At 39.4% G+C, this 16,578-nt stretch overlaps 1 protein-coding gene across 1 annotated transcript in view; it reads left to right on the top strand.

The window, feature by feature from the left end:
- F8 (coagulation factor VIII) overlaps nucleotides 1–16,578 on the top strand; it is a 276,933-nt gene that overhangs the window by 222,760 nt on the left and 37,595 nt on the right. The window contains exons 20-22 of the mRNA XM_029473023.1: nucleotides 407–478; nucleotides 2,038–2,123; nucleotides 10,671–10,826. Coding sequence (XP_029328883.1) covers nucleotides 407–478; nucleotides 2,038–2,123; nucleotides 10,671–10,826 — 314 coding nt within the window. The remainder of the gene's footprint in view (nucleotides 1–406; nucleotides 479–2,037; nucleotides 2,124–10,670; nucleotides 10,827–16,578) is intronic.

The following is a 16,578-nucleotide window of genomic DNA, read 5'->3' as shown; positions in this document are numbered from 1 at the left end:
GCTTTTCTGACCGGAGAGGCTTGTGGCCCTACTGAGGCCGGATTTCTGCCTCCCCAACCAAAGCAGTCTCAGGTCCCGTGTGATTGGACTGGAGCAGAAGCTGTGTTCCATTCACCAGCAGTCTCAAAATCCTGTGGCGGAGGTCCTGGGTAGCTTGCGGGTGTCAGCTGACCCTGCGCTCTAGCTACCCTGGTGCTGGTCCGGCCGGAAGTGGACTGAACCTCTTAACCTATAAACCAGCCCCAAATAAATGTTATTCTTACCAGAGTTGTCTTGGTCATGGTGTCTCTTCACAGCAGTAAAACACTAAGACAATTCTTAAACAAGTAATAGAACAACCACTTACCTAAAAATATTATAATTTAATGGGTTATGAGTCATTTCTAGCTTCTGTGTTTGATTTCAGAGTGTCAGATTCCTCTTGGAATGGCTTCTGGAAGCATCCGTGATTTCCAGATTACAGCTTCAGGACATTATGGTAAATACCATTATTTTTGCCATAAGAATCAGGGCTGGTTTTTTTTTTTTTTCATTTCTGTTGAACAGTTTCAAATAATCAATCTACTCCCTTCCATACTTTTCTCTTTTTTACATTATATCATTTTACATATATGGATGTTTTGTCTTCATGGAAATGGACATGCCTAATGCCCACAGAGGCCAGAAGAGGGTATAGAATTCCCTGAAGCTGGAGTTACATTTTGTGAGCTGCCTTGTGGTTGCTGGGAACCAAACCTGGGTCCTCTGGAAGAGCAAAAAGTGCTCTTAACTGGTGCACCATCTCTTCAGCCTGTCTCCATTCTTTTCTTACTTCTTCTCACTGGACTCTTCTCAAGTCCATATTCTTCTTTCCATTTCCTATATGACCATCTTAATTTAGGCCCCTTACCTTAATTCAGGCTTAACTAGGCAATGACATTAACTCTTGAAATACCCTCCTCTAGTACCTTCAGAACTGCTCCCGAGAGTCTATTCTATTGAGCATAATAAGAAGCTACCGTTTCTTCTGAACAGTGATAGTCAAGCTTAAATAGTGTTTATAGAAAATTATTCTAGAATAAGGGATTACAGATCATTGTCTATGGTTTTTGTATATGAGTTAAGAATAATTTTCTATTTTACTCTATATTATTTGTGCAAAACAGTTGCTTTCACTGTGATATTTTTGTTTTCTTAATTGAATATAATATACTTTGATTCTATACATTGTCCCCTATTATCCTTTCATACTCCTCCTCCCAATCTTCCAGTCTACTTCCTCTTTCCAAATATTCAGGGGCACAGGTAGGGAGGGACTCAGTTTTTCTTAAGGGGCTTGCCATTGGGAGTTTGACTGTGTTCCAGTGAGTATATAGCCAGCACAAATCGGATATTTTTCTCCTTCCTTTTCTTGGGGGAAGATCACAATAGTGGAGGGAGGGGACCTGAGAAAATTGAGAAGTGAGTGTAATCAGGGTGTATTATGTGAAATTTCCAAATAATCACTTAAAATATTACCTTGAGAAAAAAATTTTATTACCTGTGTGTGTGTGTGTGTGTGTGTGTGTGTGTGTGTGTGTGTCTGTCAACATCTACTTTAAAGGTGAAAATTCCCCTTGGAAATGAGGTTTAATTATTATTTATTTAATGTATTTCTGAATAGAAACACTATGCTTTTTATTTATTTTTGCTATTTTAAAATTTTCTAGCATTTCTATAATAAATGTACATTATATGGTAAAGAAACATTTTAGTACCACTTGTATATTGCATATATATAGCTCAGTGGTAGAGCACTTGCTTAACACATGCAAAGCTCCAGGTTCATTCCCCAGTACTGCCTCCTCCCAAAGAAACTAGAACATAGAATATACAACACCAAAAATCAAATCCTTTAGACAATAATCAATACTGCCATGCTATAAAACTTTTATGCTTTATATCTTCTGCAGCTAGAATTAACCTTTCTCTAGATAATACTGTTGTTCCCAAGTTTTTTTAAGATAAATTCAATTGAAAATATAATAATATAATCTCTCTCTTCTTTCTTGGACAAAGGACAGTGGGCCCCAAACCTGGCAAGACTTCATTATTCTGGATCAATCAATGCCTGGAGTACCAAGGAGCCCTTTTCTTGGATCAAGGTCAGAAAACTATGGGAAATGTATCAACATTCACCAAGTTCAAAATACTATCATTATGTAGTCTTTCCCATAGAATATCATTTAACATATGAGGAAACTATAGAATAGAATAACTAAGTTTGTTCAGAAATATTAAAAAATTAGTCATTTGGAATAGAATTTAATATGCAGATCAATCCCATTTATTTCTACTTGGAATCTAACATCAGAATGGTTTCTATAAATTTGAATTTACTACCTGTGGTAGTTTGCATAGATTTGGTCCCCATAGATTCGCATGTTTGTATGCTTGGCCATAGGGAGTGACACTATTAGAAGGTGTGGCCTTATTGGAGGAGATGTGGCCTTATTAGAGTACTTGAGTCACTGTGGGGGTAGGCTTTGAGGACTCCTATGCTCAGGCTCCACTCAGTATACAAGGTAGTCTTCTCCCGTCTGCCTTTGGATCAAGGTGTAGAACTCTCAGCTCCTTCTTCATTACCATGTCTGCCTAGACACTGCCATGCTTCCTGCCATGATTATAATGGACTGAATCTCTGAACTATAAGACAGCCTCAATTAACTGTTGTTCTTTATAAGAGTTGCCTTGATTATGGTGCCTCTTCACAGCAATGGAAACCTAACTAAGACACTATTTTCAAGACCATGTATTTTCTTTGATGAGATATCTCCTACTGAGTAGGTGCCTGAGTCCTCTAGTGTTCTTCATTTTTATACAAAATAGGTATCTTAGTCCTTAATCTTAAAAGCAAATAAATTGTAGCTTCTTTTATATAATTAAGTCTGTCTTTTTTTCAGAAGATTTCTATCCCTTGGGTATTAGGTAGTACCTACTTAATATAGTCTACTGTGGTAAGCTAAGATGTACTAATACTTGAAGTAGGTTAGCTTAAAATTTTTAAATGTATACAGACTCTCAGATTATCTGACTTTGCTATTTCATCAAGATGAGCCATCATCAATGGAAATATGATGTACATAAAATCACATGTATTATTTGGCATTTTCTAGTAGCCATATTAAAAATGAACATGAAAATCATCTTTTTATTTTAATGTCTCTTTGTATGTATGTATTATATGTATGGTATGAATTTATGTGTGTGCATGTGCATGTGCTTATGCATAGCACAAGTGGAGGCCAGGGTTAAATATCAGTTGTATTTGTCTGTTACTCTCCATATATGTTTAACAATATTTTTTTTATTCTTTGGAAATTTCAAATAATGTACTTGGAGCATATTCATGCCTCCTCCCACAATTCCTTCCATAACCATCCTCTCCACTTTCTCTTACCTTCCCACCCAACTTTTGAGATTTCTTCTTTTTCTTTCTAATTTGAGTCCACTTTGTATTGTCCATCTAGTCTTAGTAGTGGGACCTTCTCTGTGTGTGTTCAACCTACTGGGTGTTACTCTGATGAAGAAAGGTGGTATTCCTTCTCCCAGCAGCTATCAAGTGTCCAAAGTTCATGAGCTAGTGGTAGGATTTTTACACCCACTTTTCCCTACCCCATATTGGAATTTTTTTTCTGGCTGAAGCTTGTGTAGGCTTTGTGCATATTGTTACCTTGCTTTGAGTTCATAGGTGTTACTACCCTGTTGTGTCTAGAAAACACTGTTCTATGTTGTTATTGACCTTCTCTGGCTCTTACAATCTTTCCATCCCATCTTCAACAAAAATCCCTGAGCTGTAGGAGGTGCTTAATATATATGTCCCACATTAGGCTAAACACTCTTATTCTTTGTATGTTGAACAGTTGGGAGTCTCTGTATTAGTTGTCATCTACTGTAAGGAGAAACTTGTCTAATGAGGGTTGAGAAATACATTGAGCTATGGGTATAGCAGTAAGTCATTAGAAGTAAATTTAATACTATGCCCATTTAGCAAAATAATAGTATTAAGTCCTCCTCTAGGGCCTATGACTTATCAAATCTCAGGTTCTTGGACCTTTTAACAATAATGGTTATGGGTTCCAGGTCATGGAGCAAGTCTTAGATCTAAGCAGAAAGTAGTTGGTCACTTCAATAGCATTTGTTCCAGTATTATACCAGTGGACATATATTGTCAGATCAGGCATTATTGTAGCTTACAGAGTTCATAGTTGAACAAGATTTTAACTACTTTTCTCCCCTGACAGTGTACATAGAAAAGTCTAGCACTGTGAAAGCTAAAAAGGATTCAGTTTGTGTTTAGGGAACACACTGTTAAGAGTTTGCCCTTCTCCAGTGAATACATAGATAACATAAAGTCAAAAACATAAAGTTTTTTATTGTTGTTTCTTTCTTTCTTTCTTTGTTCTTGTGTGTGTGTGTGGAGGGGTATAATTCATAAGAGGGCCTAGACTTGGAAGGACTCGGAAGAGATTGTAATCAGGGTGCACAATGTTTGAGAATCAATAAAAATATTATATGTGGAGAAAAGATAAGTATGGATGAAACTTACATGTTAGTACCAGTTTGATTTATCCATGTTCTATTACTCAAGTGTATGGTGTCTTCAGTAATTGGTTTTTACCATCTAGAGGGTAAACAGTAACATTAGCAATAGCCTATAATGTTTGGGGAATCTATGTAAACTCGTTGACTAAGAACTCTAAAATAGGTAACCCATTCCCAGCATTGAGCTTTTTGTTTGTTAGCTGTGAAATTAAGTAGGAGCATTGTTGCCCTATTTTAAGGTAACTCCATTCTCTCTCTCTCTCTCTCTCTCTCTCTCTCTCTCTCTCTCTCTCTCTCTCTCTCTCCCTCCCTCCCTCCCTCCCTCTCTCTCTGTGTGTCTGTGTGCCTGTGTGTCTGTGTGTCTGTGTGTTCTACAATATTAAATACATGTCTTAGTGTTCTATTACTATGAAAAGAAACCATGACCATGGCAACTCTTAGAAAGGAAAGCTTTAAATTGGAGTTTGTTTACAGTTTCAGTTGCAAATTTATTCCATTGTTGTCTAGACAGGGAGCATGGCAGTGTGTAGCAGACATGGTGCTGGAAAAGTAGCTGTGTGTTCTACATCTAGATCCACAGGCAGCAGGAAGAGAATGCCACACTTGGCCTGGTTTGTGCTTGTGAAATTTCAAGCTCACCCCTAGTGACACAGTTCTTCCAACAATGCCACACTTATCCTGTCAAGGCCACACCTCCCAATACTTCTCAAGTAGTGACACTCCTTGATGATCAAGCATGCAAATATATAAGCCTATGAGGACCATTCTTATTTAAACCACCTCATTCCACTCCCTGGTCCCCATAGGCTTATAACCATATCATAATGCATCAAATACAATTAGTTCAACTCTTTAAAAATTTATTCTTCTCTCATAAAATATATCCTGACATGGCTTCCCCTCCTTTCATTCCTCCCAGTCCTTCCCCCACCTCCCCTTTCCTCCAGATCTACTCCTCTGTTTCCCTTCAGAAAAGAGCAGATTGCTCAGGGATAGCAACAGAACATGACATAACAAAATGCGATAAAATTGGGCACAGACCCTCATATCAAAGCTGGACAAGGTAACTCAGTAGGAAGAAAAGGATCCCCAGAGCCTGCAAAAGAAATAGAGACACCTCTTCCCGTTGTTAGGAGTTCCACAAGCACTCTAAGCTAAACAACGACACCATGTATGTACAGGACCTCGCACAGACTCATGTAGGTTCTGTGATTGCTAATTCAATCTCTGTGAGCTCCTATGAGCCCTTCTTAGTTAATGCTGTGGAATGTGTTTTCCTCATATCCTTGACTCTTTGGGCTCCTACAATCCTTTATTCCACTCTTCTTCAGGGTTTCGTGAGTGTGGTGGCTTGAATAAGCTTGGCCCAGGGAGTGGCACTATTCGGAGGTGTGACCTTGTGGGAGTGGGTGTGGCCTCATTGGAGGAAGTGTGTTACTGTGCGGGTGGCTTTGAAGCTCCACCAAGTGTGGAAGAGACAGTCTGCTCCTGGCTTCCTTTGGATGAAGATGTAGAACTCTCAGCTCCTCTAGCACCATGCCTGCCTGCATGCTTGCCAGGATGATAATGGACTAAACTTCTAAACCTGTAAGCCAGCCCCAGTTAAATGTTGTCCTTTATAAGAGTTGCCTAAGTCATGGTGCCTCTTCACAGCAATGGAAACCCTTAGACACTGAGCCCTGCCTAATATTTGGGTGTGGGTCTCTGTATCTACTCCCATCAGCTGCTACAAGAAGCCCCACTGATGATAACTGGGCACTGGTATATAAGTATAGCAGAATATGATTAAGGACCAATTTGTAGTTTTGGGGTTTTTTTTTAACATTTATTTATTTATTATAAGTACACTGTAGCTGTCTTCAGACACTCCAGAAGAGGGAGCCAGATCTCATTACGGATGGTTGTGAGCCACCATGTGGTTGCTGGGATTTGAACTCAGGACCTTTGGAAGAACAGTCAGTGCTCTTAACCGCTGAGCCATCTCTCCAGCCCGTTTTTTTTTTTTTTTTTAATCAATCATGTTTCATTCTACCCTAGATTTCCAAGCCATTTAGTTTCCAATTGGTGGCCATCCTAGCAGTATTGGGCATGGGCTCCCTCTTGTGGCTTGGGCTTCAAGTTAGACAAGTCATTGGTTGTCAACTCTCACAAACTCAGAGCCACCACTGCCCCAACACATCTTGCAGACAGGCCAGGTGTTTTGTGACTGTATTAGTATCCTGATCTTACTAATGGAAGCCTTTCCAAGTTTCCAAAGATGGCCAGTTTAGGCTCTGTATCCTTCATTACTAGGAGTCCTCACAAGGGTTATCTTCATAGGTTCTAGTACATGTCCACTGCACTAGGTTTAAAGACCCCATATTCTATAACAATCTCAACTCTTAGAAATCCAAAATTCAAAGTCTTTTCTGAGACTCAAGGCAATCTTTTAAGAGTAACCTCTGTAAAATCAAAATCAAATCACAGACCACATACTTCCAATATACAATGGCACTGAATATACATTTCTGTTCCAAAGGAGAAAGGGAGCATAGTGAGGAAATACTAGGCCAAAGCAAGACCTAAAACCAGCAGGGCAAACTCCAAATTATGTGTATCCATGTCTGATGTCTAAACAATTTTTGGATCTTGTATAGATAGAATTACTATTACTGTGATGAAATATCCTGACCAAAGTAGCTTGTGGAGGAAAGAATTTATTTGCCTATACTTTCACAGCACTGTTAATCATCAAAGAAAGTCAGGAAGGAACTCAGGGCAGAAATCTATAAGCAGGAGCTGATGCAGAGGCCATGGGGAAGTGCTTCTTATTGTCTTGTTCAGCGTGGCTTGTTCAGCCTACATTTTTATAGAGCCCAGAGATAACACCAATCACAGTGGGCTGGGCCCTTCTACATCAATCACTAATTACAGCCCAATCTTATAGAGGCATTTTTAAATTGAGGTTTCTTCCTGTCAGATGATTTTAGCTTATGTCAAGTTAACATAAAACTAGCCAACACAGATCTCTAACTCTTTTCATCTTTGTTGACTATGTCTTAGTCAGGCTTTCTATTCCTGCACAAACATCATGACCAAGAAGCAAGTTGGGAAGGAAAGGGTTTATTCAGCTTACAATTCCATACTGTTGTTTATCACCAAGGAAGTCAGGACTAGAACTCAAACAGGTCAGGAAGAAGGTGCTGATGCAGAGGCCATGGATGGATGTTCTTTACTGGCTTGCTTCTCCTGGCTTGCTCAGCCTGCTCTCTTACAGAACCAAGACTACCAGTCCAGAGATGGTCCCACCCACAAGGGGCCTGAAACCCTTGATCACTAATTGAGAAAATGCCTTACAGTTGGATCTCATGGAGACATTTCCTCAACTGAAGCTCCTTTCTCTGTGATAACTCCAGCTGTGTCAAGTTGACACAAAACTAGCCAGTACAGACTGCAATATATTTTTCTCTCTCTTGGCATGGTTCTACACTCAGTCTGCAGCTCTCTGTGGCAGGTATTCCACAGCTCTTGCATCTACAACTTCTTGGGGACTCTGTTGAAATCTAAGCTTCACTTTCACAGCTCAATACAACTGCCTCTCTGACATATGGCTAATCTCAGCAGTTTTCCTTAGCCTCAGAGGAAGATACCACAACCCCTTTTTTTGTATCCTTGACTCTAAAACCAGAACCACAATGGCCAAAACTGCCTAATTCTGTGCCTGAAACTTGGCCCCTCATTTGTTTGAATCTTCACTAGCTTTTTGTTTTCAATAGTTTCCTTCACTGCTTAAGCTTTTCATTAATTCATTTCCACAAGTTGGAAGCTGGATGGGGTCTTTCCCTAGGCCAACACTCACTCCTTTTATTCCATTTAACCTCAGGCTTTTCTGTAAACTTTTTATCTCCTTGAGCACTAGACTTAGCTCAGCTCCATTACACTTCCTGATGCCACTTTTCTCCTCAAGCTATACATTTTGTATTTTTCATCGCTCAGCTTGTTCCTTTTCATTATTAATTTGCATAGGAGTGGCCACTAATAACCACTTGCCAGAGTCAATACTAGGCGGTCTTGAAATCTCCTCTGCCAATGATATTAATCCAAAACTCTCTCATTTATCCTCAGGCAGATTTTTTTAGACAAGGGCATAAAACAGCTACAGTGTTCACCAAAATATCACAAGAATTGTCTCTGGGCACTTACTTAATATTTTCCTATGAAATCTCTTGAGCAGGGCTGTCATAATCTACATTGCTCTCAGAACCACTCTCTTCTAAACTCCTACTAGTATGACCCTTTAAGCCACACCTAAAGAGTTCAACTACTTTCTTAATGCAAAATCCACATACTACCACAAGTAGCAGCAATAATTGTGGTACCAACTTCTGTCTCAGTCAGTGTTCTATTGCTATGAAGAGACACCATAACCAAGGCAACTCTTATAAAGGAAAGTATTTAATTAGGGATGGCTTACAGTTTCAGAGGTTTAGTCCATTGTTGTCATGGTAGGAAGCATCCTGACTTGTGGGCTGAAGAAGTCTCTGAGAGTTCTGCATCCAGAACCTTAATCAGCAGGAAGAGAGTGATACCGGGCCCTAGTGACACACTTCCTCAAACTTCCTAAACCCTCTCTAGTAGTTGTAAATACTAATAACCATGAATTGAAATATATGAGCTTATGGGAGCCATATAGGTTTCCATATGACTTTTTCAAAAAGCCTTTAAATGTTATTTGCCGTCTTCTCCTGGTTGTTCCCACCCCAACCCAAATTCAAACCTTTTCCCATAAATCCCTTTTAACCATTTACTAACATGTTCTATTTTCCCTACCATGAAATCCCCCCGCTTCCATGCCCTTAAGTAACTTCCCAACTTCTATGGATATTCCAAATTAAACATATATTTCTGAAGATTCAAAGCTAACATTCACATATAAGAGCAAACAAGTAACATTTGTCTGTCTGTCTGGTCTAGGTTACCTCACTTAGAATAGTTGTTTCCAGATCCGTCCATGTGCTTTATTATGTCATAATTTCAGTTTTGTGATAGCTAAATAATATTTCATTATATAAATATGCCACATTATCTTGATCTATTTATCAGCTGATGGATATCTAGGCCATTTGACTATTATGAGTAGAGCAGCAATGTACAAGGATAATCAGCAGGCAACTCTATAATATAAAATGGAGTTTTTTGGGTATATGCCCAAGTGTGGTATAACTGGATCATATAATAGTTCTGGTAGTTCTATTTCTAGCTTTTTGAGGAGTCTCCACACTGATTTCCTTAGTGGCTGCATTAGTTTCCATTCCTGGGTTTTCTGTGGGTGCTAAGGTCTAAAGTCAGATATTCATACCTGCACAACAACCACATTACTCAATGATTGTTGTACTTGGTCCATGAAATTCACCTTAATAAGACATTTTATTGAACAAAACATATCAAAAAATAGTATCATTTAACCCATGATCAATCAGGCCCATGTATTAGGCCATTCTGATTTATATGTGCAATTCCATGGATGTGTGTGAGGAGGAAATGACTCAATGATTTGAAAGTGATCTGGTTTGCCAAGAAATGGATAGATAATTCAATAAATACCTTCCCTACTCATTCCTATCATATTGCTTAGTTAGGGTTTACTTATGTGAATAGATAACATGACCAATACAACTCTTATTAGAACAACAATTAGTTAGGGCTGGCTTACAGGATCAAAGTTCAGTCCATTATCATCAAGGCAGGAGCATGGCAGCAAACAGTCAGGCATTGTACAGGAGGAGCTGAGAGTTCAACATCTTGACCTGAAGGCAAACAGGATTCCAAGAAGTTAAGATGAGGATCTTAAAGCTCATGCCCACAGTGACACACTTCCTCCAACAAAGCCACACCTAATAGCACCACTCCATGGGCCAAGAATATTCAAAATAACACACATATGTTCCATGGCTTTACATACGTACATGGTCACATTTCAACATTAGTGCCTGCTTTCCCTGAATATGCAAGGTAATTGTAACAATAGAGTTTTTCTAAGTGGATAATTAATAGCAATGAATACTAATAATTTTCAAGATATACTATGTACTTTTAAAAATATTAAAATAAGTTGTTTTAATTGGTAGGTAGATCTGTTGGCACCAATGATTGTTCATGGCATCAAGACTCAGGGTGCTCGTCAGAAAATTTCCAGCCTTTATATCTCTCAATTTATCATCATGTATAGCCTGGATGGGAAGAAGTGGCTGAGTTATCAAGGAAATTCCACTGGAACCTTAATGGTATGTATTTAGTTCTGTCATACAAGTACATGAATAGTTTAAAGATCTTTTGACAAATGGTACAACCTACAAGCTCCAAAAATTAATTTTCTTTCTATGAGTAAATATGAATGTTTATGTACATACAAACAAAAAATAAATTTTAATACTTTCATAGATGATAGAAATATAGATGTTATAGGTTTAGTCCCTGGGGGCTTTGGGGATCTAGTTGGTTGATATTGTTGTTCTTCCTATGGGGTTTCAAACCCCTTCAGCTCCTTCAGACCTTGCCCTAACTTTTCCATTGGGGTCCCTGTGCTCAGTCCAATGTTTGGCTACATGCATCCACATCTATATTGGTCAGGCTTTGGCAGATCCTCTCAGGAAACAGCTATACCAGGCTCATATGAGCAATCTCTCCTTGGCATTAGCAATATGTCTGGGTTTGGTGTCTGCAGATGGGATAGATGGGTGGGGCAATCTCTGGATGACCTTTCCTTTAGACTCTGCTCCACTCTTTGTCCCTGCATTTCCTTTTGACAGGAGGAATTATGGATTATTATTTTTGAGGTGAGTGGGTAGCCCCATCCCTCAACCGGGGACCATGCCTATACATTGGATATGGTCTCTACAGGTTCTATATCGTCTTTGTTGGATATTTCAGCTAATGTCCTCTCTGTTGGGTCCTGGGAACCTCTTGGTTCCATGGCATCTGGGAATTTCTAGTGGCTATCCCAAGTTCCCCTCCCACACTGCTGAACACCTCCTTTCAAATTCCTGATCCTCTGTATTTTCCCCAGTCTCCTCCCAAATCTGAACCAGCCCTCCTTTTTCCCTCCCACTCCTCTCTTCCTCCTCTCTCTCTCTCTCTCTCTCTCTCTCTCTCTCTCTCTCTCTCTCTCTCTCCTCCCTCCCTCCCTCCCTCCCAAGATTATTTTCTTTCCCCTTCTGAGTAGAACTGTAGCATCTTTGGTGTGGTCTTCCTTCTTCTTAGGTTTCATATGGTCTATGAGTTGTACCATGGCTATTCTGAGCTTTTTTTTCCCCCGTAATATCCACTTATCAGTGAGTACATACCATGTGTGGTTTTGTGTGTGTGTGTGTGTGTGTGTGTGTGTGTATGTGTGTGACTGGGTTACCTCCTTTGCCTGCAGATTTCATGAAGTAATTGTTCTTAATATGTGAGCAGTACTCCAATGTGTAAATATACCTATAGAGTACACATGGGGGGGGGTACCATGGCTCTAGGATAAGTAGCAGAGAATTGCCTTATCTGGCATCTATGGGATGGGAGTCCCTTGGTCCTGTGGAAACTCAATGACCCAGCATAGGGGACTGCTAGGGAGCTAAGGTGGGAATGGGAGGGCAGGTGTGGGAGCACCCTCATTGAGGCAGGGAGTCAGGGGAGGGAATAGGGGGTTTGTGGAAGGGAGAATGGGGAGGAGGATAACATTTGAAATGTAAATAAATAAAATAACCAATAAAAATATGGAAAAAATAATTGGCTTGTGTTGAGATAAAAAAGAAAGAAAGAAATATAGATGCTAAATTATGAGAATATAAATTTTCTTAAGAATTCATACTTTAGTTTGTCAGCCAAAACCATGAATTGAGTGAGATTCAGATGTCTTTTACATGAAAGAATAGGGAAGCCTGGGGAATTTATTCTCTAGAGGTAAGCTCAGGGAAATTAAATGACATAAATCCTTAACATTCTTGGCTATACCTCTCTGTCTTAGTCAGCGTTTTACTGCTGTGAACAGACAGCATGACCAAGGCAAGTCTTATAAAAACAACATTTAATTGGGGCTGGCTTACAGGTTCAGAGGTTCAGTCCATTATCATCAAGGTAGGAGCATGGCAGTATCCAGGCAGGCATGGCGCAGGCAGAGCTGAGAGTTCTACATCTTCATCCAAAGGCTGCTAGTGAAAGACTGACTTCCAGGCAACTGGGGTGAGAGTCTTAAGCCCACACCCATAGTGTCAAACCTATTCCATCAAGGCCACACCTCCACAGGGTGCCACTCCCTGGTCCAAGAATATACAAACCATCACACCTCTCTAATTTTACACCACTGATTAACTATACCCAAAGTGTATTCTAACTTTTTTCTTTTATGCCCCACATTTTGTCCATTTTCACTTATATGGCTATTACTTCAATGCAAACCCCTGTTCCCTCACACTCAGGCTATAATATTCTCCATATGCTGAGAATATAGGGAATAAGACACAGAAGCTAAAGGTGAAGAGCTATAGAATGTAGTGACAATTGCCAAAATAGCTCTCAACATGCTACAAAAATACCACAGTGGTATCTATTACATTGAAGATACACATGAGGTTGACAGAACCCAGTAAGCAGTCAGCATAATTGTACTAAAGTGTTGTGATTCACACACACAGAAATACACACAAATATGCCTACTTTGTTCTTGAAATGCAACTGTATCCCATGTTTAATAGGTTTCTTGTTGGTTTTAAGCAAACACTCTTTATAAAAAGTTTCCTTCTAGCCAAGTGTAATGGCTATTCCTAGTTGTCAGCTTGACTAAATCTGGAATGAACTACAATCCAGAATTGAGTTTCTGACCTGGATCTTGGCATGGAGATCTTGAGGCATAGTGTCTGTGAATTTCAGAAGATTAAGACAGGGAGATCTCTGAGTTCAAGGTCATCTGGGATTAAAAAGGCATGGTGGCAGACAACTTTAATCTGTGCTACACCTTCTGCCGGAGACCTACATAAGGACATTGGAAGAAGGAAGATTGACTCTCTCTCTTCTTTACCTGCTTTCCTTATGGGACTGAGCAACTGCTAGATCCTTGGACTTCCCATTCACAGCTGCTGCTGACCATTGTCCGGAGTTGGAGTACAGACTGTAAGCCATTAACAAATACCTTACTATGTAGAGACTACCCATAAGTTCTGTGACTCTAGAGAGCCCTGACTAATACACCATGTATAGTGGTACACATCATTACTCCTAGCGCTTGATTGTCAAAGGCATTTCAATTGGAACTCTGAGTTCAGGGGCAGTCTGTTCTACATAAGTATTTCCAGGTCAGCCAGGGATATATAATGAGACTTTGTCTAAACAAAAATCCTATTTCTATATTGTTTGTAATTAAAATTGAATGGTATCCAATATTTTACCAGTACTTAACCCCCTATCTATTCATTCATATATCATATTTTGAGCATCCTTTTTCCTATCCCATCCTCTTCCTAGAACCTCCTATTCCAATTCCTAACCAACTTTATATTCTCTCTCTCTCTCTCTCTCTCTCTCTCTCTCTCTCTCTCTCTCTCTCTCTCTAAAAGAAACACAAAAATGAAAATCAAACCGAAACTGGGTGGTGATTGCACATGCCTTATAATCCAGTACTCAGGAGGCTGAAACAAGTGGATCTCTGTGAGTTCTAGGCCAGCCTGGTCATCAGAGTGAGCTCCAGGACAGTCAGGGTTAGACAGAGAAACCCTGTCTCAAAAAAACCAAAAAGAGGAGGAGGAGGAGGAGGAAAAATGAAAAAAAAAGTCAAAACATACATCAATAAGACAAAAAAATGCTAAAATGAAAATAGTAAACAAACACACATGAAAAACATGGAGTTTATTTTGTGTTGGTCAAGTTATCCTTAGTATGGGCCCTGCCCTGGAGTATGGTTGATATACCCAGTGATATTCTATAGAGGAAAACTGATTTTTCCATTTGCCAACAGGTATCAATTGCAAATAACTTCTTGGTTAGGGGTAGAGCTCTGTTTCAATTTCTCCCTCTCAGTGATTTTCCCTCAGATTGAACTTGTGAAGTTCTTATTCATGCTATATCAGTCTCTTTGAGTTCCTCTGTTCATCAGTTCTGTTATGTCTGGAAGATACTGTTTACTTGGAGGCATCCCTCACCTAGCTTACAATCTTTCAGCTTCTTCTTCCACATAGATTCCTGAGCCTTGAGAGGGAGGAAGTTGATAAATACACACCATTTAGGATTGAGTATTCTAAAGTGTCTCACTCTGAGCACATTGTCTAGTTGTGGATCTCTGTGTTAGTTCCCATCTACTCTACGAAGAAGCTTCTCTGATAAGGCTTGAGTGAGGCACTGATCATAAAACAGTATGTCATTAGGAGTCATTCTGTTGCTATGTTCCTTTAGCAGAATAATATTATATATTCCCCTAAGTCTCAGGTTCTTGGCCACTTTAGCAGTGTCAGGTATGGATTCCATTTCATGGAGTGGGCCATAAAATATAATATAATTTTTAATGCTGTAATATTTGTGTCACTATTGCACCAATATATCTTGCAGGCAAGTCTCAGTCATAGGTCACAGGGTTTATGACTGTGTGATACTCAGGATTACCTTCCTTTTTCAGTAGGCCTGCAGAGTATGTTCCAGCACCATGAACACTAATCAGTAGGAATGAAGCTTCTATTAGGGCACCAGCTCAACTTCTTCAAATTGATTGACATTAAGGAAGTGCTGTCTTCAGAAAAAAAAAATGCCTTTCCATAATGTTGTAGAAAGCAACCAATAACCTTGTCAATAGCCTGTTATACTTGGTGGAGGGTGTCCATGGGACCCCTTTGGTTAAGTACTCAATGAATTCTGGTATTGGAAGTTTTACTTGGTGGCATAAGGTGTCTAATTTACTTATTGTCTCCACCATTTTATGGTGGCTCCATTTAGATTCCTTTCATAATTACATATGTTTTAGGAAGCTGCACAGATTCAGAAAAGGAAGATTTAAGGGATTCTCAATTTTACTACTGCAGAGGGTTTTATTTATTCTTTGAAAAGTTCATACTTGTATACACCACATTTTGATCATATCTACCTCCACTTCCTCCAACTACTCTTGCCTCTACCACTATCTTCTTTATTTTTTAAAGAAAATATAACTCTCTAAGTAAAAAATTAGTGCTACCCAAATGTGCATGGATGTGAAACCATTCAATGAAATATGGTCAGCATACAAAGGGCCACATCCTTGAAGAAAAACTCTCTTCCAAAAGCTATCAACTGGAAATAGTTCCTCAACTAGAAGTGTGTACCTCCCGAAAGCATCCTGAAATGTTGATTGATTTGATCCAGTGTAAGCAATCACAGCTGCTGTGAAATCATGATTGTAACAATCTTGGTGTATCCAGAAAACACTGTTTCACAGTGGTCTTCTTCCCTTCCCCCCAACTACTGGCTCTTAAAAATCTTTCTTCATGTCCTCTCTCGCTCAATCATCCCTGAGCCTTGCAGTCAGGGAGTGCAATATAGATGGCTCATTTAGGGCTAAGCATTCTACAGGCAAACTCTGTGTACTTGGAGAAGTTGCATATTAACCACTACCACTGTAAAATAAGCTACTCTGATGAAGATTAAAAGTTCATCTAATATATGGGAATAGAGTCAGGTAGTTAGAATGCAATTTGATACTATATAAATTCATAAAAATTATAGTGGCAGGTTCACTCTAGTGTCTGTGATCTCATTAGTCATGGATTTTAGACAAGATTTGCAGTACCAGATGTGAATTTCCTGGCTGTGGAATAGACCTTAATACCAATCGAAAAGCATTTGGTTACTCCCATATTATTCATAGAAATATTACATCTACAGTTCTATTTTGCCAAGCTGATTAACAGAGTAAACTCAAGAGTCCACAGTAAGACTGCTGGTGACCTACATGGCACCTGTCTTAGTTAGGGTTACAATTGCTGTGATGAAACATTATGACCAAAGCAACTTGGGAAGGAAAAGGTTTATTTGGCTACA

Source organism: Mus caroli, chromosome X (assembly GCF_900094665.2).
Source record: "Mus caroli chromosome X, CAROLI_EIJ_v1.1, whole genome shotgun sequence".
Classification (NCBI taxonomy): domain Eukaryota; kingdom Metazoa; phylum Chordata; class Mammalia; order Rodentia; family Muridae; genus Mus; species Mus caroli.
This window is presented reverse-complemented; position numbering and strand designations above follow the sequence as displayed.